Genomic DNA, 25,353 nt, shown 5'->3' with positions numbered 1-25,353 from the left:
GCCAAACATGTCTTGTCACTCAAGTGTTTTTCCAGTAGAGGCAAAAGAATAGTTCAAGGTCCACTCATCTCATTATTGACAGCAAGGATTTGCTGTCAGATGTATGTGTCTGTTGATGTGTGTGTTGGTCAAAGTTGGCAGGACAGTTAAAAAAAGGAAAAGTGTTAACTGAGAACGTGGGTGACTTAACATGAGGTTCTTGTGTGTTTAGACATCCTCACACATATTAGGCTTTTGCACACCCTCTTTTCAGCACACACACACACACACACACACACACACACACTGTTCAGTATGTTAGCAGCTGAAAGTGAATGTTTATCAGAGGTGTGCAAACAAGCAGAGAGGAATGCTCTATGACTGAAATTTTTTCTTTTAAACCTGCCGGTAAAGTGGAATTTAAAACAAGGACATGCTTTTCTTCACTACTAAGCCAAGGCAAAATACCACAGCTGTACCACAGCTTCTATCAGAGCTTCGTGAAAGTGTGTACGTGTGTGCGTGTGTGTGTGTGTACACTGTCCTCAACACATATTTAAAGTACGGTGTGTTTAAATCCAATTTTGCTACACTCTGTACACTGCTGTCAGAGGCAGAATTTCAAGAACAGAGCTAGTGTATGTTCTCTGTAGTTTCAGAGACGTGAACAAATAAACAAACGCTGCAGCGGGTAAACCAAGGCTAAGTCTGAAATGTCAAAACATGGCCTAACAGTGTATCACTTATAGAAAACACATAAAACAAAGCATTTCACAGATGATATACTTTTACTATTATATATACTAAGTGCAACAGTCAAAAAAGTTCAGATCAATGTGTTGTAAACCATCAGACTCACTGTGAGACGGTATGATTTGGAGTGTACAAGAATAGAGGCATAGTGAAGCTATAGAAAACTTCTATTTAGCATACCCAGTTATAATTGTTCTAATAGAAAGTCTCTTAAAATGACACACTTTGGTGTTATTTATTTATTTATTTTTTTTGTCACCACATCTATAAACCTTGCTGTATACATGCAATTAGTGACAGCAGACATATTTAGACCTTAATTGTCCAATTTAATGATAAAATCATTAAAAAAAGAAACTCCTGAAAATTACGTGCTTGACATTTACAAATGGACATATACTTCCAGAACTTCCATTTTTCCTGTCACTGCATATTATCTGCATGTTATATTATATGTGATGTATTGCAATATTTAACAGTATTGTAGTTTGTCTATTGATAATACACTGAGTATACATATACACACACCTAGTGATGTGTAGGTTCCTCTCATGTCAAACATGTCTGACCTGTCAGGATGTAAACATGGGTCTCTGGGGGTGTTCTGTGGTGTTGTCTGGGGATGTGGCCTCCATGGAGTGGGCTTGTTCCGGTGCATTACACAGATACTCCATTGGATTGGGATCTGGGGAGTTTGGAGGCTGGGTCAATGCCTTGGGCTCTTTTTTTTGTGTTCTTTAAGCTGTTCCTAAGCAGTTTTTGTGGTTTGGTACGGCACTTTAACTTGCTTGGGGAGGCCGTTGCTGTCAGGCAGTGCTGAAACAATGTCTAGGTTGGTGGTGTGTGTCCAAATCTACATGCATGCCAAGGCACCAGGTTTTTCTAGCAGAAAGACTGCATTACAACAAGGTGGTCAATGTTATTCACTTCAGTGGTTTTAATGTAGTGGCTGATTGGTGTGTACATAGCAGGATACTGGTGTGCGGATGCAGCCTACTCCCATACTCATGCAAACACACGAACATTACACAGTTGGCTCTTTTAACCTATGCAGAGAGAGTTACCTGACAGCAACATGTAAACTGACACAGTCACTGTGGGACACAGGGTGTCGTGGAGTTTTGCACAAACATTCACATTGACACATACAGGAGCACTTTTACAGAAGTAGAGTTCCTGTGTTTAGTATATAATATTTTCTAAGTTTGGCATATAAGAGACAAAGTAAACTATGTAATAGAATGGAATTTAAATTGTGATGTACTTTGTGCCCTCAATATATCCCAGCATTTTTTTTTTTTTTGCGTTTTGACTGGAGGTGACTTGCTCTGACAAAGACTTAATTCAATTGAATGGGAGTGAACTGAATTGCACAAAGAGAGGTTGGTTTAAAGGATCATGCCAAAAGGAATGTGATCCAGTGCCTCTCTGAGGTTGTGAGTCACAGCCAGTCATACAGCCGGCAGCCGAAGACAGTCGCTTAGTTTGATGTTAACTTGCTTCTCCTCCGGCGGCGGCTGTCACCTCTTGGTATGCCTCTGTAGTGGGAGCTCAGATCAGTGGGGTATCTGAGGCCCTGTCGTTCTGCTCTCCATCACAACCACCATAGCTTGCTCTAGGACACAGGTAGCAAAGCTGTACCGCCAACTGAATGCGAGGAGATTTATGTTGCTGGGAGTGCTGGTTGCTGATAGTGCTTGATGGTGACTTGCTTGCTTACTCCTTCTTTCTTGTGGCTTCTTACTGGTTTAAATGCAAAGATGCCTTTTGTAAATGTTGGCTTTGCGGTTTGCTTCTTGTTCATATCTGTTAGTCTGCAGAACAATCAACCTGTGGTTGAGATGTTAAATAAATACAATAAAGTGAACATAGTGCCAATAAAGCAAAGCTGCCATCAAGGAAAGCAGGGACTGCTTTGATATTTGTTCACATACCTTAAAGTTTGTGTCATTGTATAGTTTTGATGGGTACAGTCTTTTTGGCAATGGAGACAATTGCAAAATTGCATTATATTATATTAAAATAGCACAATTTTTAAGTTAGTCCATATTTGACCAATAGCAGCCAGTAGGCTTAATCCATCTACTCAGTCTATTTGAATTATAAATAGAATAATTTCATTGAGTGTGTTCTGTCTTTTGCTATTATAAAATTATATGTACATACTGTGATTAAAGACTTTACAGTACAATTTTTCCATCTTAACCAAACTTGCTCCAGCTATGATAAAGAAGGGCTCAAAAGACACGTCTCTTTGACCACTAGCTGCAAGAGACTTGAATGAGACAGTATTGTGGCTTTTCTTAGCCATCTCTCCGAGCCATTTTATTAACACAAGCTGTGCATCACTTCTAGGTCAATGAATCAGATGGCTAGCAGTAGCTAGCATGCTGTTCCTATTAGCAATATTGCCAGTACGAGCCACATATCATTGCAAGTTGATCAGTTTAGCTCGCTGTCAGGGACAAGTGACGTCTCCCTGTATTAGAGTGACTTCCTGTTTAGGCGGAGCCAGAGGCAGCCAGCTCACACATGGCTGGCCTGAGGCTGTGGTGATGGGCTCAGATGATTAGCTGAAGGCTCTGTTGGTTGAGTCAGAGGTGATCCTAACTGGCCTTGAGTGATGACTGTCGGAGCTGACTTCTGGTGGATTTTTAATGAGCTAAGACAAACACGCACAGAAAAACAGAATAGAGAAAGAATCACAATGGGTTCTTTGTAATGCTGGAAGACAGTTAATACTGTATTAAAAGATACAGCTTCTCTTGCTTTATTACTTACTCTATCCATGTTGTGTTTCTTTTTTGCAGGAAGCTGTACGTTTGATGAGGGCTTCTCTCAGTGTGATTACCAACAAGATCCTTATGATGACTTCGACTGGACGCACATCAATACCCAGGAAGTACCATATGTCTCACCTGATCTGCCACAAGGTGAGGCTCAACTCACTTTTTTTATGTTTGTCATCTACAAATCACTCCTTCAACATGTTATTGGGAAAAGTAGCTATGTGCATTTACACAAGGATATGTTAAAGTGTTTGTGAACTTTTTGAAGTAAAATACTGAAAACCTTATTCTGTATTCACTTTTCTAGTAGTTTCTACCTGAACTCCACCATATTTTAAAAAAGAAAATCTACTCATTAATATGTTAGTTGTGTCGTAGCCTGCCTATTACTGTACTATACTCTGGTTATTTGGCTCCTGGGAGGGGGTCCAGTCCCTACGTTTAGAACCACTTGACATAATGATCTAAGTTTATGAATATGAAGTAGTTAGAACTAGCTCCACCGTAACCTGCTGCTGCAGCACAATGCTTCTTGCATGTAGGGCTGGTCCGGCACAAGTAGAGCGACCGAATATTTGGATATTTGGCTATTCGGGTCCAGCCCTACTTGCATGTTGATACATGAGTGTTCTGCGAATCACATACTTTTATTTTGATACTTTGACTACATTTTGCTGATAGTAGTACGTTTGTGCTTTCGCTGAAGTAGAAGTTGAACGCAGGCCTTTCACTTTTGTATTTATATGTAATTGTAGAAGATCTGGGTACTTCCTTCCTCACTGACAACACTCTCCTCTCCTCTCCTCTCCTCTCCTCTCTCCTCTCCTCTCCTCTCCTCTTTAATCAGTTGTTTTTTTTCCTCCATGATGATGAAGGGGAAATTAAATCTTTCTGCCTCAGGGCTGAGGGTCTAATTAACAGAATATGAGGTCATTAATCAACGGCAGGGAACAGGGAAGGTTGCCTACTTTACAATGTTAAAGAAGAATGTTGTAACAGTAACTGGCTAGGCAATGTTGAAATAGTAACTTGCTTTCCAAAACCAGAGTAAGAATGTTGACTAGTTTATGGACAGTGAAGCTGAAAAATGCCAAGAAACCATGTTAAAGTGTAACAAGCACAAACATGTTTCAGTTTGTTGGTGTCTTTAGTCTTTCTTTTCCTTTCCTTTTGTCTGACCTCTCCTCTTCTCCCCTTTTCTCTACTTTAATTTTCTGTTCTTTTGTCTCCTCTTGTCTCCTTTCACCTTAATTCCTTCCATCTCCTTTACTTTCCACCTGTTCCCTCTCATCTCCTATCTTCTGCGCTCTTCTTCTCTTCTCTCCTCTCCTCTTCCTCTGTTGTGGGAGATTACGACTTTGTTACCATGACAATGTAATGCCATTATTTATCTCTCATGCTTATCATCATGACAACCCAGACTTGCTGACATTTAGAGAAAGGTTCTCTTCAACACCAGCTCTTTGCAGTTTTCACACAAATACACAGCTTTCCCCCCACAAACTGCCGTCTAGCACATGTGATCTTGCATATATTTAAACAATGACACATGAGTGTAATGCCCAGTGGTATAGAGCCCAAGTCTAGCATTTAGAATTATTAATACCATATGGTGTCACTGCGAAGAAGGCAGAGTTGGCAGTTTGAGGAGGTTAAATACCTTGCCCAAGAAGGCAAAGGTAATGTCTGGCATTAGCATAGCATTAACGCCTGTGGAAGCTAGTGGAATGAGCAGAGGCATGGGGATGGCAGAGCAGGTTAATGGTTTGGAGATGTTGGTTGCTGAAGGGAAGGTTTAGAGCCTTGCCTAAAGGTACAGAAGCATGAACTGACATTTGATGTGTTAATAATGCCAGCAGGGTGTGAAACAGTGGTGCAGTCGATGGAAAACAAGGTTGCTGGAGGGGATTACAGATACAGCACTTGGCGAGGTTTTCTATTTGGAAGTAGTAGTAGGAAATGGGTGAGGGGCCGAGTCGGTGACTTAAATGCTCTGCCCAGGGACACAATAATGTCTATTATTAGAATTGTTTTCTCAAGCAATCCTAGCCACCAGTAGCTTTGTACTGTGGTCTGGCTAGCCTCAGTCTTCCTGAGGGCATGGCGTGATTTAGAGCAGTGGTGCTAAACCTTTTTCACTTTTGACCCTTGAAGACAAATGGATGCTTACTCCAGTTGTTTCAGGGGATTTTTTAAGAGTGTTCTATCAGTGGTAATGACAGAAAAAGAAATCATCTACAAGGAGCAGAATTGTTGTAGTGTTACTGCAAAGCCAACAATTGTACTTGTTTCCCTCATCACCCACATTAATTTGTCCCAGTTGCTAATCATCATTTGTGCTTAAGGCAGCATTGAATGTGCAGGGATGGGTTGGCAGTTTTTGTAACGGAGATAAAACTCTTTCATGTAATCTCTCTGGGGGTTGACATTGGCACTAGTCACCATTGCAGGGTCTAGATGCTATGCTGGCAATGTACGTTGTGCAGTTGAACATTCATGGGCTGGGGCTCTGTGGCTTAGTGGACTAAAGCAGATACTCTCAACTCATAATATTGTTAGCCAGCACCACTGTGAATGTAGCGGGCTTGCCATTCTCTGCATGTCGTCTTTCCTCTTGCACTGTCTAATAGGGAAGAAGAAAAAAGGCGTTTAAACTGCAGCAGGGTCCACGATCGAATAATGGTGGATGCACCAACACAGTCTTTACAGCTTTAACTACTGCTAAATCACACCTCTCTGACACAGTCTTTGCAAAGACTTGAGCATTAGACTTCACAAAAGTAGTATTTGTTGCTTTAGATTGCTTTGTCTTTAAAACATCAATTACAGATAAAATTGTAGATTGAACACTGTTAGGTCTTGTTAGGCTGAATCAAGGTGTTTATTAATCAGTTGGGCTTTTTGTGGTTTCTGTCATCAATTTTGAAAATGTACAACTTTTTATTTGTCTTATATGATGGTAAGCTGAAATGAATACATTGTCAAATTCTTTAAGTGATTAAAGCTTGATTAAAGCAACAAATCTCTCTTTTATAGAGAATTAAATTTGATGATTAAAATCAAAATGAAAAACAAAAAATATGAAATGCAAAAAGGCGTTGCACAACAAGTCAGGAAGTATAGGCTACATAAAATATAAACACTCATGCAGTTATTATAATATTCAAAACATTAACAAAAACAAACAAACAATAAAAAAAAACATTTACTCGTGCTTGCCACATAATTCCAAAGACCCCAGTTCAATTCCAGTCAAGGACCGTGTTGCATATCATAGGTCTGTCTTTTACCCCAAAATGTATGTCTATTCCTTTCCTTCAACTGTCCAAAGCAAAATATGCAACAAATTACATCTTAAAAAAGCCCAGGGAGTTAGGCAGTTCTTTAAGGAAAATAAAAATGATCTCAACATCAGACCAGTAGCTGGAGAAGTAGGGCCTGTAAAGTACGTGGTCTCCCCTCTCACCAGAGTGTAATTGTGGGTGTTATTTCTGAGAGGTTGTTAGTTATTTTGTATCCTACGTAATTTGAGTGGTGTCTTAAAAGGCTAAAAATGAAAGTATACTGCTAGCTGTTACCCCACCAGCAAGCTGTTATTGTTTTGACGAAGAATACTGTCCTCTGTCTACCACACTGCTGTTGTCATTATGTGACATATCTGGGTCTTAGGCTGTCACAGCGTTATTTTTAGCCTCGTCGTTATATTGTGTTGTCATTCTATTAGCAGCCATTTTAGACTTTGGCAGTACAAAGACATCAGCCATTTTAGAAACTGGCAGATTCAGGTGTCAGATGTTCTTGGCATTACAAGGTCTGCTTGCTTTGCATGGGTATTGTATCAGTTTCATGTACTGTCATTCTTTTACTGCTCATATTTTCCGATCTAGTTTTGCCCAGATTAGGTCTGTCCCCATAGGCTGGTATTAAAGCAATTGAATGATGTCTAGATTATTAGTGGGAATGGTTTCAGGAACCATGGTTGAAATGATTTTAACAAGGTTGAAGTTGTATCACTGTAAAATAATAACCCTCTGTTTTTAACTATGCTAAATCATTTGCTGTTATGATTTTGTACCAGGCAGCATCTGGACTAACTGAAGTACAAAAGGTTAGATTTTGCAATGTAGCAGTTGTAACTTGTGAAGTATCTGGGTCTCTGGCTGATAGATTGTATTTTTAGCTGGCACACATCTTGGCAAGCATCTTAAAAACTCTTTTCTCGTGTCACCATCTTAGTATCAGTGCCAAAAATGAAGAAGTAGGAGTGACGTCGACCACATGTTTATTTTGAGCAGATTAACATTACAGTGTTGGAAAGAGAGAATGATGCTGCCCTTGTTTTGTTTCCACCCTGACTGGCGATAGTCCAGTTTGGATGTAGTCATCTTTGGTTTGGTTGGTGACATTCAGAACCAGGAAGTAAGCTTATTCTAATACCTTCGTGGCAGTGGTAGAAGTGTGTGTGTTTTTGGTATGCGTGTGTGTAGAAGTACGCCTGCAGTGGAAGTAACAGAGAAAAAGAGAAGAGATCAAGAGTAAAGAAGAACCAAACCAGTAGCCAGTGTACTGAAAGGTTGATGTGTCTGTCTGTGACCACACTTGTTTGTGCGCATCAATTGAAAGCCTGTTAGGTTCTGCTCTATTCTGCAGAGAAACATATTTTAACACAGTAGATTAGCAAAACAATAACTGGTAATCACCACTGTCCTACATTCTATAGAGTCCATTTTGCACATGGTATAATATGCAAATAGAATTAACCAGTTATTGTGAGTGTTTTCTCACTATTTTGTATTCAATGATCTTTATTCAATAGTATTTAATTATTTTTTATGGTGTTCTATTTTCTTCCTTTTTGTACTCTTCTGTCTTAAATTTTTCTATTCTTTTCCATTCTATTCTGTTCTGCATTACAACTAACAATGTGTTATTTTCATCACTCAGTAATCTGTGAAGTATTGTTTCAATCAATGAAGTAAACATAGCAAAAAAATACTCTGAAATGTCACATTAATTATGGACTACAGTATTCTTACTTAGATATTAAGTTTACAGTAACATAAAAAAGAAAGAAACAGTAAATCCTTGTAATTGAGAGGCTGGAACCAATGTGAGGCACTTTTGAGTAATAAATGGCTAATCAAAAAGAAAGACTGACTAATAAGTTAATCAACGTATTGTTTCAGCTCTAGTTCTATTCCGTTTAAATGGAATACCCTTCAGATAGAATTAAGCAATATCATGGGCTAGTTTCTCTCAATTTGTGATGAGCTAATGTGAGATTGTGAGATTAAACATCAAGCAGGAAAGGATCGCATTTCATCATATTTCAGTGCAGCAACATCTGGTTGCGGTCTGAGCTGATTACTAGAACATCTGGATGGGCAGACTGACTGTCCTGTCAGTACACCCAGATTATTTATTATTTTAAGCTCAGTTTCTCAGAGTCAGCTACAATAGGTACAAGATATGGTGCTCAATAGTGTTAGTAGGCTAACAAAGTGAGTGAAGAGCCAAGTGTGAAGTAGTACATTCATTCCTAACTTACTCATCTTCTGCGAAATGGAACATTTTTATGCTGTGCCATCATGTCAGCATAAGAAAAAATATCTGATTTGTATCTAGACGCAGCAGAGAAAAGGAGAACATTTTTAAAACACAAGAAGTAAAACCAGAAAAGCATAGCCTAGAGGACAGCTGTAAAATACAACTAATCGTGGATTGCTGCAGATATTGTTATATTGCAAGCTGTATAAACTTTTAACTGTGCTGCTAAGGAGCCCCTGCCAACTGCTATACAGCATCAGTATATTGCAATGTTGTTTTGCTTACAAACTGGCCACTTTGAAGGGTCTCACCTCTTGCTTTCTTTGTCTATGTGTTGAGTTGTTGTTGGTTTGTAGCTGAGAAACCATAACATTAACCAAGACACAAATGGCACATTTATAGGAGTAGGAGTTTGTTTTATTGGCATTTGTGGTGTGGGAGGTGAACTGTGGCTTTGTTCTCATGACAAGAAATCCAATATATCTAAGTGTCTGATAGTAGAGAGGAATGGTCAAAGTGGACAAGCAGGTAACCAAGATCATAAAGGAATGGGGTAGGATTGGTTTCCATTTCATTCCTCACTAGAAACCAGTTGGTCATGGGTTAAATTCATAGGTTACATGTTTAAGAAATCGTATAAAAAATATATTTTAAAAAAAAAAACCCAATTGAATAAATTCCATGTAGACTTTAGAGTCTTTCAAAAGCTATATTTTACTGTAAACGTTCACTCTTTTAAGCTACACAGAAGCAGTTGGTTTGCTCATTAAGGTGCATGTGACACAAGCTGTGGGCATACAGCCCACTCTTTGGCAACTGCAATCATAATACTCACTGCATCTACACACTAACTATCTCCTCAGAGGGCAATATTGCTAATCTGTTCAAACCATGAGTTTCAGTAAATATGTAGTGTTCTTACACAAACAGTTGCAAACAAAAATGAACTGATTCATGGGTTTTGATGCAGGCCATATTCACCTTGCACTTTGTGACTGAAGTAAAACATAACAAAGTGCCTTGGTAAGTTGTTGATTCCTCACGTGCTATGCAGCAATATACACTATGTATGGATTTGCCTGAAGTGTCCTTTAAATGGAATAGGCCGAGACCAGTTCAGCAGAATGCCCCTCACAATACAACAGAGCCACCAGACCCACTTGCTGTATGGGCCAAAGGTTAATTTTTTTCTCCTTAATTTTTAACCTGTCAGTATAATTCATTTTCTTTGTCTCTACATCCAGGTTCCTACATGTATGTTGACATCTCGCAGTATGATGTTGGAGAGAAGGCAAGGTTTCAGCTGCCTGTCATGAAGGAGAATGACACTCACTGTATTGACTTCAACTATCTCCTCACCAGCCCTGACGGCTCCAGCCCTGGCACCCTCAACGTCCTGGTGAAGGTATTAAGCACCAACTCAGCAGGGCAGACAACAAACAAAACAGGATTTACTGGAAAATATGGTCTTTGTTGTGTGAAATATTACCACAAGTAATGCAACTGACATTGGATACAAGGTTCTGATTGTCTTGCCTTAACCAAGATTTGTGCATCAAATTTTTATACAGCACACTTAATAACAACATAAGTTGACTAAAGTGCTTGACGTATTGTCAGATCAGTACCATCGGCATAGCAGTGGAATGAGATCGCATGCGAAAATGCATAATTAGATATTATTTTTTTTACAAAAAAAATCTCTTAAAGGACAAACATGGTGAAATAAATCAGAGCAGACCTATCTGTATCTATATTTTATAGTGCAATTTCCAACGCATTATTATGTTCTCCTATAAAATGTATAAAAATATCTTCATTGTTCTGCAAAGTCCTACAAGCCTAGAGGTGCTGGCGCCACTAACCCTTACCTTGTTGACAGGGACAAATGTAAAAACATGACTTAAAGTGCTTAAGTTTTCTTTTATTTTTTCTTCTTTTCAGTTTACTGTACCTTACTGTATGCCAAGTGAAATAAAATTTCTCCGACGATATCAGGAAATCTTTCTGTGAATTGTTTATATGTTTTATATTGTGTTCTGTGATATTTCCAGGTAAACAAGGGTCCTTTGGCCAACCCCATATGGAACGTGACATCCTACACTGGTAAGGACTGGCTCAGAGCACCGCTCAATATAATTTCATTCATGGAGTGATTTTATTGGCTTTTGGTGACTCTAATGTTGTCATTCAGGTAAAGACTGGCTGAGAGCTGAACTTGCTGTCTCCACCTTTTGGCCGAATGAATATCAGGTGAGTCCCTAAATAACAAGCAACAGCTGTTTATACAGACAATTCCTCTATCATGTGCATATTTCATTATTTCAGTCATGTGTATGCACCAACATCACATAGAGACGCATGCTGTGAGGCAATCAGGTGATTTATTAATGTTGACTGAGGCTCAGGAGGTGACGATTGGGCAAGACTGACCCTTACAAAGGCAAACTGTGTGTGTTAATGTGTACTTGTGTTTACATGGCTGGGGGTGTGTCACTATGGTGGACATGACATCACTGACATTGCTGTCAGTGCGTTTATGTCTCATTTATGTGTTTTTAATGACACCTGTGTGACCCGACCTGAACATTATGAGATTCACAGAGGAGAATGTTGTGCAGGACTATTGTAGCAGGTTGCATTGTTCTTAACTTGTGTGAGTTTATCTCTCCCTCTTTCTTAATACATGTCAGTCAGTATTATCTGTATGTGTTTGTTGGCTGCTGCTGACAGATGTGTACATGTTTCAGAATAGCCTGTCTGTGAATGTTCCAGCAGGCTCACACACATGCACACTGATTACATTAACACACACACAGCCTGGGGACCATATAATATTACTATAAAGTGAAGTGTGAAAGCATTTTCCAAATAGCCCATCTGGAGCCCAGTCCCCCTCAGTGACTATAGGAGGAGAACGCCAGCATGAAACTCGTGTGTCAACATGTTTTAATTGAACGTAATCATGCTGGTTTGCTGAGGCTTATGTAGGTTTTTCAGGCTGTGAAGCAGGTTATTGGCTTTGGGGTTATGAAGCTATTTTTTTCATGTTTGAACATGTTCATTTGTTGGCACTTAGCACTGACTTGCACTGGGAATGGTTTCACCAGTGGAAGACCTGTCACATGCAGACATACTCATAAGAACAAATGCAAACACAAAAGGCACGCCTCCCCCCCACCCACTCAGCACTGGTTAAGTTGACCTTTGTCTTTAGCTTTTATTGACTTTAAGAGAAAACTTAACATTGTTTTTGATTGATGAATGTATTTCTTGACTGTTCCTAAACAGCAATACAGTTAACTATTTTTATTCCTCTACCAAAGTAAGAGCCAAAGCAGAAGTATGTGATCATAAATCAGTGCTTTAGTTTTAATTTTAGTTTGTCTGTTTTTAGCAAGATTGTGCAAAATCTACCCAGCAAAATTTCATAAAACTTGATAGAAAGATGGAGCATGGGAAAGTAAAGAACCCATGAACTTTTGTTCCAGATCTGGACCACTTCAATTTAAAGAGAGGATCTCTCCCATCTAGTTTAATTTTAGCTCTATCAACTTGTCAATCAGTTATTGAAATAAATATAATTATATAATCATAAATAACAACTGAACAAAAAATCCCCAAATTGTACTGGGTCAATTGTCTCCATGAAGAAGATTTATTTTGTTTTGGACTGTTTATTGGAGTTATTTGGCATGGCATGGATTTTTATTTTTTATTTTTTTTATTTTCTTTGTTGTAGCCTTAGTCTGTTTTTGTTATGTTTTTGGTTTTCTATATGTAAATTCTCTTTTCGATGTCATGCCACAGGAACATGCATTAGCTGAAGCTGTAGTTTACATACGTATATGTATAGAGACAGCTGTTACCTTAAAGCCAATTTACATTTATTAGGATTCAGACTACACGATTAAATTAAAAAATGTCCCACCCTGCAGCTTTAGCATTTTTCTTTCGATGTTCATACATGAATACATCACAGTGATATATGCAGTTGGATGATATGAGGATGTATGCCATCATCCAACTCTACTTTGGAGTGATCATATGTCAGTCCGTAGCCTTCGGCATTTCAGAGTTGTTTTGCCTGTGTAAGAACTTGTAACCACAAGCTATCAATAACCCTGCTTTACGAGGAGGAGAGCAGCCAGTCAGTAACTATTTCACACCAACATGATGAAAGGTGACACCATAGGATGTATCAAGAATTAAATAATAAAAGACTTACAGGAAATGACTACATTACACAAAGAGCGAAAATAAGCAATGACTTGCATTAAAGCTGGAGTGACCCTAAGGATTATGGAAATCATTTTGATCCTGCTTTCTGGAATACAAGTTAACTAGTAGAGCTATAGATTTGACACTAACGCAAAATGACTTGTTTGATTCAACTGCTTTGAAACGTGACTTACTTTTGACTTCACTGCCAAAACATTTGGCTTAAGCTTTGAAGATGACAACAAACCACAGATTCACATCTCAAGATTTGAGCTATCAGCCTCTCTTAACAATAACAGTTAATTGAACAGTAACATACAATCCACTAGTGCTGCTTTTTTTTCAAACAAATTCAAACATTTAATTTGTGTAACTAATAGCAATGTCTTTCACCAAACTCTAAAGTATGTCAAAGAATATCCATCCATCCATCCATTATCTATACATACATATATGTACACATTAATCCTCACTAGGGTCGCGAGGGGGCTGGAGTCTCTCCCAGCTGACTTCGGGGACACCCTGGACAGGTCACCAGTCTATCACAGGGCTACACTTAGAGACAGACAACCAAGCACACTCACATTCACACCTACAGACAATTTAGAATCACCAATTTCGCTCAACATGTTTTTTGGACTGTGTGGGAGGAAGCTGGAGAACCCGGAGAGAACCCACGCTGCACATACAAAAGATCCCAGTACCCCCACCGGGACGTGAACCAGCAACCTTCTAGCTGTGAGGCAATAGTGCTAACCACTGATCCACCTTGCAGCCCCTGTCATAGAATATGCTCCCCTCAAATAGAAATGTCAGTGAAGATATTTACTTTTACTATTTTGTTTTTCTATTTTGACAGCAACAAGGAGACAACTCAAAGCCACACACTTTACACATTAGAAAAAGAAAGATTTTTCCTCAGCTATGTAAAAAAAAAAAAGTATGAACAGTGATTTATAAAGGAAAATATTCAGATGTATCAACTCGCTGTATTTGGTTAGCATTTAGAAACTGACTGACTGACTCAACTGACCTCAGATTCAAAATAAGCTATATATTCTGAAGATAAGATAAAACATATTTTAGAAACAGTAAAAGTATACATTTGTACACACGTGTACTCAAAAGAGAAGGAATCATTAGGTTGTGTTACGCTATCATAGCAGAAGCGTTTATAGTAACAGCAACGATGAGCAGACTGGAGAGGTAGGCAGACAGGCAAGCTGGTCATCAGACAGACAGCGATGAAGGTATTAAAAGTCAGCTGATGTCTTTCTGCTGTGCTCTGCAGTGAGCTATGAGTGAAAGATGATAGGAGAGAGAGACAAGATAGATTGGAAGGGGAGGGAGACAGAGAGGGGAAGAGTGTGACAAGCAGGAGATGATAAGCTATGGGTAAACAGTTCACGGCAGATTTCCTATTACAGGTGATGAATGACAACAACTGCTCACCCCCTTGCTCTCTTTCTCCCTCTGCCTCTCTTTTTGATGGCATTCATTACAGCGCTCCTCTCTGAGTAAACACTGTTAGAAAACAGAGAGAGACAGAGAAAGAGAAATTAGACGGTAGAAATTGTTCGAAAGGTATGATGATGGAACAAATAAGGAGTGTAACGAGTTGGAAGGCTATCATATAGACAAGGCGGAGAGAGGGAAGAAGAGAAAGATGAGGATGAGGAGAATCGCCTCTGCTCAGATCTTCAGTTAATGAACTGCAGGGAAATTGAAGCACCTGTTGGCTGCAGCATTATGATACCACTTAAAATTACAATTATAACCTGCTGTTAACATGTATGGACTTCACTTCTCTTGTCTCTTCCCTTGAAGCACGCAGATGTTTAGCGTTAAGGATGCAATTTACACACTCAGTGGTGATTGGTTATTTCATTCCATGCTACACGAGCATGGAAATGTTCATAGCAATATGTTTTTATACATTGTTTTTCTTATTTAATTCCCATTCACACTGACTGTCCATCATATTGCAAAGTAGTCTCTCAAAGGACTCTCTAAGTGGTAAGGCCTTTGGGTGCAATAGTGAAGTCGACAACGCTGTTTCCATTCCGCAGGGTATCAAACACATGCGATTGGTTGTTTCCACTGCATCGGTAGAAATTCACATGAAATTGAACTTTCCACCACATGCTTCATGTTGCTTCAATAAGTGATATCTGTGTTTTGAATCACAAAAAACTGCACTTGCTTCTTTTTGACAGTTCCATTCACAAGAATTGAAGCCTGCCATGCCTCTCGTGTTTGTGTTTATGTGTGTGAAAGGAGGGAAGTGGGCTGTAATACCAAGACTAGCTGGAAAGCAGCACTAAATAAAACTATGACCTGAAATTCAGTCAATACCTGAATGCTAATGGCAGCATGTTAACATGTACACTATTACCGTGTTGCCATCTTAATGTTTACCAAGGTTATCTTCTTACTTTTGTGTGTTAGCTTGCTAGTCTTGCAAAGTAGGTGTGACACTTACACAAATAAATTTTGCAAGTATTTGGCAAAGTGTTGGACAAAGTGTTGAACACATTTTAAATCAAATTAGAAATTATTCTGTGACCAACATAGCATAACATGTCTTTATAAAAATGTATAGCATGCCATCCCTAGCACCACTAGCATAGCTGAAAATCTGTATCCATGTATTATTTTTATTTTATCTTTTAAAATAACTTTATAGCTGCCAGAACGTGGACTTTAAGTCTAGTATTTCTGAAAGACTTACTTAAGGAACAATATGAAGTAAAGAAAAAGATGTAGATGCAGTAAATAAAGTCAAGAGAGGAATTGAAAGAACAGGAAAAGACAGAATAGCATAAGAATGAAAAACAGACGGCACCGACCGCTTCTTTCTCTGTCTTACCTGGGTTTCATTGCTAATTCACATTGCTTCATCATTTCTGTGGTAGCCATTTTAATACATGTAATAGGAAAATCGCAAACCTAACAATGTAAGTCAGTAATGACTTCATGATCTTCTCTGTGTTTAATATGAAATATTTACCAAAATATACTTTGCAAAGAGAGATTAGACCAAATACAACAACATAGAAATTTGACCACTGGGGAATAAAAACTAAAATTAGTGGAGACTCTTACTTGACTACATTTTGTGATTTTTTTTCCATAGATTTTTGAATACAAATTGGATGTGAATTTCTGTGTTGTGTGTTGTTACAATGATCTCATCAACTATTTTCAAATAAAGGGCTTAATTGACTACTAAATACTATGTATTAATGATAATAATGAAGACAATAATATCCTCTCTCTCATTTTTCAGGTTATATTTGAAGCAGAGGTTTCGGACAGCAAAGCTGGGTTTATCGCCATAGACGACATTCAGGTGCTCAGCTACCCATGCGGTGAGTCATTAGCATGCCAGCAATTAGTCCTAGTTCGCTGAATAGACGCTGATAGCTTTGGCCACTAATTAGACTGTACCTGGGATGGTTTCTGTTGCAGTTGAGCGGGTAGATAAGTGGGAAGGTGACACAGGAGTGGAGGGATGCAGGAGAAAGACAAGTCACAGAGAAAAATGAAAGAAATACAAAAAGGAGAGCGAGATTGTAAGGAGGAAAAACAGAGAGAAGGAGGAAATAGGAGAGAGTGAAGCGGGAAATGAGACAGTATTAGGGCAATCATGGTGAAAGACGATTCTGACCACTCAGCATTTTCTCTTTCCCTTTAACCTATGAACACACACATTTACACACGCACGCAAGCACACACACACGCGCGTGCGCGCGCGCACACACGCACACCCACACACACACACACACACACACACACACACACACACAGAGAGTGAACAGTAGATGTCTTGTCTCTGTACTGACAGGAAAGAGATGAGGGAGCAATCCATTTTATTTTCTGGCTGCATTTCAAGTCTTCTTGCCTCCTTTACTTGAATGTTTCCTTACTCCTAGGGACAAAAGAAAAAAGTTGACGAAAAACTGTTTCTGTTAAAAGAAAGGTCTGTTAATCTGAACCCATAGGCATGCTCCTGAATGGTCTTCATGTTGGAGAGGAAACTATTACAACTCCTTTGGACATATATCTAGTAGCAGCACTCAAATCTTTCAAGCCAATTCCGTTTCTTAATGGATTCTATTGATTATAAGTCATAAAAATAAACTGTCTTGCACCATCCCCTCTCACAGTTTGTGAGGTCCTGGTATCACTGTGGTCCACATCTCTGTTGTCGATATGTCTTTGGAAGACATTCCTAGACATGAAATCTAGGAAAGACTGAAGAAAGGATCCCCAGTCTTTTAAAGGCAGAGCAGCAGGACTGTCAATAGGAAGGAGCAAGTATTTGAAAAGGAATTAGTACCTAGCCTTCACAGTGGAAGCATTCATTCACACAGCTGCATTTCTGGACACACAGGTTTTGTGTGTGTGTGTGTGTGTGTGTGCGCATTTGCATGAATGCATGTGTGAGAGCTTGTGTGTGTGTGTTTTTATTCACCATAGGAGCTGCAATCTATGATTGCAATCACATCCCTTGAATAAAAATGTCATAGCTGAACTGCATCTTCAGGGTGTAAAAGGCTTATTTCATATCTTAGCCCAGTAGTTAACAATTGGAGGCTATTTGATTTATATATACCGAATGTGACATTGATGTTATTTCCAAGTGGCAATGCAGCACTGTGTGTTGGTTATGTCTGACTCTGGTGAAATGTAACTGTAATAATAATGTACATACTCCTTAGGGTAACACAGTGTCCCAAAATGTTTACACTTGATGATAACCTGACCTGTTATTCACCTCATTTCCACTTTCAACAGTCAAATAAAATAAACAAAAATATTTCAAAGCACAAATACATATAACCTTGCTCTAAACTCAATCTGATTTTGTTCACTGATTTGACTTTATTTCCCACAGATAAATCCCCTCATTTCCTGCGCCTTGGGGATGTAGAGGTGAATGCCGGACAAAATGCCACATTTCAGTGTATTGCCACAGGACGAGACACCTCGAACAACAAACTCTGGCTACAGGTAAAGTTGTACACATGCATATTTATGATACACAAATGCAAATCATGTTTTTCTGTAACTATACCTAGAGTCTGTCAAAAAGATAAAGTTTGCTGTTTGTATATTATTATTATCATATGCAGTTGGGATCACTGTATTTGCAAGAGACATGCATACAATGACAGTATTGACATTTTAATGATTTATGCAGCTTATTTTTTATAACAGAATGTATCTTAGAATAGAACAGAGTTGAAATATTTATTCTGTTGAATATTCGTATTTAACACAAACAAAATTTGTGTAATTTCTTTGGGCAACGTTTTCCCGTTATTCTATCATGGAAATTTTTAAAACACGTGCCTTTGTCACAAAAAACAATCATGCATTTTGGTTCTTCTATAAATTTACTATTGGACTTCTGGAAACATGACAAAATCTTCAGGGTCACAAACACAAGACAATGATTCCAAACACACATCACAAAATGGTATAAAAACTATTAAAAAAAATAAAATAAAATGGCTAAATCAGGCTGCAAACAAGGTTTAAGACTCTCTCCCCAAAGTCCTGACTTAAACCCCATCAAAACCTGCACTGTTCTGACAAAACAAGGTTGTGTCAGAAAGGCAATGAATTTATTTAAACTGTACTAATTTTGTTAAGAGGAATCGTCAAAGATACAACCAGAAGCTTGACAGCTATCAAAAGTGCATAGATGAAGTGAAAATGGCCAAGGGGCATTTAACCGAATATTAGCACAGCTGTATGTATATTTTTGACCCAGCACATTTTGTCATGTTTCCAGAAGACCCAAAATAAATCTATGACCGATTCAAAATTTAAGATCCATGTGTTTCAAAGGTCCACCATAGAAAATAAAGAGCTATAGAAATGGATAGCATAAAAGCATATGTCAACTTTTGTTTTGTTTTAGTGTACACACTAGACTGCTTATGTGGACATACAAAAACAGACAAGGAGATGAAATAATGTACACAGTATGCCAGCCTGTGGACTTGTACATCCAGTTATAACACAGACACTCACGCACGCACGTACACGCATACAGAGTGACTCCAGGCCATACATCTAGCTGCTAACATGATTAAGAGTTTAATAGCCGCTGATTTCATTATGGCTCTATTGTAGTCATGACCTTCAAACCTGCTGTCAGGGAGGCAAAATGCAGTGTGAATGTGTGTGCATGTGGCCCAGTGCTGACTCGTGACCTTGAGCAGGGCAGTTAACCGTGCACATCCAGTGTAAAACCTGGTCCGTTTGTGTGTTTGTCATTCTGTAATTCAGAGGAGAAATGGAGAAGATATTCCTGTGGCCTTGACGAAAAACATCAACCACAGAAGGTTTGCTGCCTCCTTCCACCTCAAAGAAGTCACTAATCAGGATCAAGATCTGTATCGCTGCGTCACCCAATCAGAGCGCGGCTCTGGAGTGTCTAACTTTGCGGGTCTTATCGTCAGAGGTGAGTATTTTAAACAATATTTTCAAGGTTATTTGATTGATTTGTTGTCAGCTTTGTAGTTCTTTGTGCTCTTTCCGTTTTTTTCTCTGACTTTATATTTAGTATTAGCTTTTGGGAGATTATTCATTTCAGCTTCAGTAGGCAGCTTTTGGTGGAAAGTAACAAAGATAGTTCAGAATTTTTGGAAGCCAAATGACGATTTTCTAAGCCTTGCTGCATGTTGGTTACTGTTGCTTTGCCTGTCAAGCTTTCCAACATTGTATTGCTTATACACCAATGCCAATTTATCACTTGAAATTCTCAGCCATTTTTGAAACAGTGGGTCATCAAAGTCGGACAGAGGTAGATGGACATAGGGTTCTCTATCACAACTATCTATAGCCAATATTATCAGGTGATTAATTTAACTAGCCGCACAATTTGATACATTGAAAATGTTGTCTAATAATTTGGACACTAACACCTGACAGTAAATGTAGTGCCCCATGGAGTAAAAAGGGACTGAAGCCTGAGGCTTGAGATAGATGCATATGGCCAGTTGATGATTGAAGACAGGGAAATAAAGAAACCTTCTTGTTTCTGTATTGCTGTGTACAATTCATTGTAGTGTTGTACTTATGATAAGAAAAAAATGAACAGGAAAAATGTGAGATCAGACAGTTCATTCTCAAAATTTCCTGCTGGGCTGTTCCTTTTGTTCAAATAGTATGTATTACAAAATAGGACAGAAAAGCTTTGGTTTTGTTTTTTGTTTGTTTGCGTGGCAAGTGTATAGTCATATGGCCTGGTTTGCTGAATACTTTAGCCTTCCTCCTGTGTAGAATATTTGTTTTTGTATGCAGGTCTGAAATTTTCTACAAGACCTACAACCCTACAAATTAATGTGGCTACTTTATTATGTGCGTATGCCTTGCTTCAGAGACAAATTCTAGATTAGTACAGTAGGTCATGAGCAAGAAAGATGGACATGCAAATGTTTGCAGCTCTTTTTAAAGCAAATGCAAAGGCTATGAAGAGGCATGCACGTCCAAAATCAGAATCAAGTACCAATGGTATGCCACAATACTATTTTATTGTATTTTATAATTCTATTTAACACTTACTTTAACTGCTCACTTTATTGGTTCAGCACCTGGCCAGTTGTTTATATCAACCTTTTTTATTGTCTTTTCTTATTTTCACAACCCAGTTGCATATTTTGCATTGGGACTAACTTAACATTTAATGCAACTTTTGTAATGTTAAAATCAATTTAAAAAATACACATTCATTGTGTGTGCCTGATAAAATGTCAATCACTTACACAGTACAGACTAATGAGGAGACTTTTTGTGTGAGTGTATGTAGATATGTGTATGGCAGTCTTATGTTTGAAAGTGTATGCACATGCTCTGTGTGTGTGTGTGTGTGTGTGAAAGCTTGGGCTTTGTGCACATGTATGTGTTGTGTGTGGGGGTGCGTGAATGGAGACATGTGAATAGTGTGTGTGCACTCCAGCTGTCATGTGCATCTGACATGTGGTTAATAAGGTGTCACCAATGTGTGTTTGAGATGGGAGGCTTTATTCATTCACATCCAATAGCTTACATATTCAATTTATCTCCCAGAGAGAGGCAGAGGGGGAGGGCACAGAGAGAGAGAGAGGGAGAGAGTTGGGGGGGGTGTAAAGGCAAAAGAGATTCAGAAAAAATGATAAGAGAGTGACAGAAAGAAGGAAAAGCAATGGGAGACAGGGGAAGTTGTGCAACGGGAAGAGTGAAGATGGTGAAGAAAAGTTAAATGTAAATAGTCAGCTCATTATCCAAAGAATATCCATATCAGAATCAAGAATATGTCTGAATATGTAAACAGCAGAGCAGAGTCGTGTTTATTATTCTGCATAGGAGATGGCAGAGAAGAGAGAAATGAGAAATCAAAGCAGAAGCGAGCACCATGAATATGAAAATTAGACAGTGTATCTCAAATAATGGGGCTCTTACTCTGTCCAGTACAGTGTTCAAGTCTTTGTGTCGCTTGACCCTAGCACTGCCACGGTTGGTACATTTCCCCACTGGCAATGAATAGATTTCTTCTTTCTTTGGTCAAGAAAATTTGGCAGTTTTGGAGGCACACTTTTTTGCAGGACGATGCTGATTTAGTGAGAATACATAAGTGGCTAATGTTTATTTATCACGAACATCTTTTTGAATATGAGAAGGCAAAGAGGAGGGAGATGAGGAATCCACACAGCAGGAGGCATGTGTCTTAACATGAATAGGACCAATCTACATATATGAAAATAGATTCAGGTTCAACAAGATGCATTGAGAGCCGAGTGTTTTACAGTCAGGCATTAGTTTTAAAGACCAGCCACTTTCACAGTTGTGAAAAGATGCCTTTCGAGCTTTGAGGAATTTTGCTGATTCTGAATTTTGAACTAGAATCTGGTTGTTAGAAAGCTATCATAAAAGAATGAAGGCTGTATGTTTCAATGTGGGAGGCGAAGGAGCCTCATTTTTATTTATTAGAAATATCAGAAAAGTATCCTTTCTGGGAATTTGAGGCTCCTGCAGGACATCAGTAACATGAATATGGTCTGAGTTTACTCTGAATATTTGACTTTTTGATGTTTATATGAGTATGAGGACCAGAAAAACAGAAGAAAAATGTGCCAAAATATGAACTGTATACGATGTGTATAAAATGTTAGGCAGTAGGACACTAACCTCGGTTTTATCTTCAAAGCTTGAAAAATGGTCCACTGGGGGATGTGAGATTGCCTCAGTACAACAGGTACTCACAGGCATAGTCTATTGATATTTATAACATGTAGATTACAAAGATGTGCCATTTTCTTGTGCTGAAGCTGTCAAGATCAGAGAAAAGAAGCACATTTTGTAGACAGAGATGCGTCATGGGAGCATAAGGGATGTGACATGGGATTTCCGGATAAGTCTAATAGCTAGATGTTTTTCTCAGTTCTTTCAGGAGAAATATGCAAATGCAGAAATATTTTCTGTTGATTATTCTCACAAACTGATTTTTTTTCATGCAACAAAATGGCAAAATATTGTGAAATGTGACATGACGCAGTTTAGCAAAGCACAAGGTGACATCTTCAGATTGCTTACAAGCCAAAACCCAAATATACAAAATAGTGGTAAAAGTGGGTTTATCTGTTGTTTGTGTTTGCACAATTTTTTATAATTGAACATGTAAGCAGAAAAAAACCCCAAAACTGCAAGATATCCACTGGTTGTACTTTTCAAAGGAATATTTGCTGTTTTTTTGTTGTTGTTGTTGACAGTCTACTGAATAGATCTGCGTCACTTGTTATTTAAAAGTTGAAAAATGAGAAAAAAAGGTTTCTAATCTGACCAAATATCTGGAGACCAATTTCAAAACTTTAGTGTTACAGATTTATTTTTTTGTGTACCAAAACAGTACTGAGCCTTAAGTTTCAACACTGGATGGATGGATAATTTAAATATTTATTTAAATGTGTATATTTATGTGTGTCACTGGTAAAGCCCTCCCCTCTGCTTCCTATGCTGACAGAGTGCGTCAACATGCCAGCTTGTATCATACACAAATACACACGCACACATGCAAGCGCACACGCAAGCACACGCATACATCACCATGCCAGCTTGCATTACACACAACCCGTGGCCTAAAAATCTCCTGCAATATTACTGTCACACACACACGAATGCAAACACGCACATGAATTGGACCTATGAGCACACACAACTGACTAGAATTCATACAACTGTCTTAAACTGGCAATGGTCCACTTCAAAAATGTCCCTCTGTTTTTGCTTCCTGCTGTGATGTGCACATGTGCACGCACACACACATGCACAAACACACACTTTAATAAAAGTGACAGGTAGAGCTTCGGGCATTATGGAACTATAGAAAACCTACTACCACTGTTGGCTGTTGATGCAACTGAAAGACACACACACACACACACATACTTACATGCTCACACACACACTCTTTTGTAGTAGTTCTGGAGGTCAGATCCAGTGAGTTCCCGGATGATGTCAGCAGCAGTTTGTGAAAGTTAAACATTATTGACAGCGTTGCTGACAATGTACAACAAAAAGGAACATGCACAGTGGGCACCAGTCACCAATGAAATATCTGTTTGCCCTTTTATTCTTATCTTTCCTTGTGCTGACCTGTCTGCGTTTCGTAATGTTTTTTAATTGTATGATAAAAATTTAACTGAGAAAACATCTTTCAGAGGCTTAGATTTTTTTCAATATTAGAGAATAAAGTGAATGACAATAAAAAAAAAAATTATTCATACAGATGGGTTAGGTCAGAATTGAAACACACATTTGAAGTTTTCCCAGTGTTGATTTGTTTTGTTATTATCATTTACATTTGACCTAAAAACTGAAAAAATGATGAGAAGATTCACACGTGTGATTAATAATAAAAAAGATGGTGACAACAAACCCACCGCAAAATATTGCAATAACACCATTGATGATTTGTTATATTTTTTAGGTCAGCTGTACAAATGACAAGTGATGGAACAAATAAAGAAGAAAATCTAATGTGTGAATCCATTCCAGCTCTTGTTTTTTCTCTGGAGTCACAAAATGACCTACTTACATTTCTCACTGTTTCATTTTCCTGTCTATTATTTATCTTTTAGATATTCAATAGATTTTTAAGTAACACACAAACGTGTACTTAACACATCAGCTGCACATAGATAAATCTGGTGTTTAGTGTTCTTAAAAAAAATGTATCTTTGTTTGTCTTCGCTTTATTTCTTTATCTGTTAATCATCAAGTTGTTTACTTTGTTTATTTGATGGAATTGCAAGCTGACATGTTGTTGACGTTGTTGGTTTTCTGAAGTCACTTCAACATTCATTATCTGGATTCAAACCTGTCTGCCTGTGTGTGTGTGTGTGTGTGTGCGTGCATGTGTGTGTATGTGTGTGTTTGTGTTTGCACATGTGCATATGCTGTCAAACTTCAGTGTTTCATCTATTGCTAAAAAGACACTTCCTGGCGTGCACCTCTCTGACAGCCACATTCAGCACACAGAAAAATGCCAACACACACTCAAACAAAAAAAAGAGGTGACAGTAATGCAAAGTGTAACTATTAATGGTGCATCATACACAGTAACACTTAAGCACACATTTAATTTAGATAATGCATACATTGATGTGGTGTGATTAAAGCTAGATGGTAAAAAAACACACCACATTTTTCTCTCCTCAGACAGATAGCAATATTGCTCGGTGGTGTGCTTGAGGATGTGTGTCAGAGATAAAATCTGTACGATTTACTGTGTGTGAGATAGATCACAGTGCGTGTGTGTGTTTGTGTGGACAGTGATTAATATACGTGCTGATGTATGTGTGTATATGTGTCATGTGGATAAATCTTTGATGCACTGTGTTTTAAGGATGTGTGTGCTCTCAGCCTGTCAATCTCAGATGTGTGACAGTTGGCTCTGATCTTGCTGGCCTATCACACATCAATCACATTAATGTACATGTACACACAAAATGTATTCACTAAGAGCTGTAATACAGAGATGAGTTTTAAGACATTATGAAAACAGTATACT

The 25,353-nt window shown here is 38.4% G+C and overlaps 1 protein-coding gene across 4 annotated transcripts in view; it reads left to right on the top strand.

Moving 5' to 3' along the window:
• Positions 1-25,353, top strand: part of ptprk (protein tyrosine phosphatase receptor type K) — a 118,256-nt gene that overhangs the window by 40,818 nt on the left and 52,085 nt on the right. For all 4 annotated transcript variants that reach the window (XM_008284533.1, XM_008284525.1, XM_008284516.1 and 1 more), the window contains exons 2-8: positions 3,543-3,665; positions 10,313-10,473; positions 11,123-11,174; positions 11,263-11,321; positions 16,579-16,660; positions 18,190-18,305; positions 19,593-19,767. In XM_008284533.1, the coding sequence (XP_008282755.1) occupies positions 3,543-3,665; positions 10,313-10,473; positions 11,123-11,174; positions 11,263-11,321; positions 16,579-16,660; positions 18,190-18,305; positions 19,593-19,767 (768 nt within the window). The remainder of the gene's footprint in view (positions 1-3,542; positions 3,666-10,312; positions 10,474-11,122; positions 11,175-11,262; positions 11,322-16,578; positions 16,661-18,189; positions 18,306-19,592; positions 19,768-25,353) is intronic.

This window comes from Stegastes partitus, unplaced genomic scaffold (assembly GCF_000690725.1).
Source record: "Stegastes partitus isolate 25-593 unplaced genomic scaffold, Stegastes_partitus-1.0.2 Scaffold9, whole genome shotgun sequence".
Lineage (NCBI taxonomy): Eukaryota > Metazoa > Chordata > Actinopteri > Pomacentridae > Stegastes > Stegastes partitus.
The sequence above is the reverse complement of the archived record's forward strand: the minus strand, read 5'-3'. Positions and strand labels throughout refer to the sequence as shown.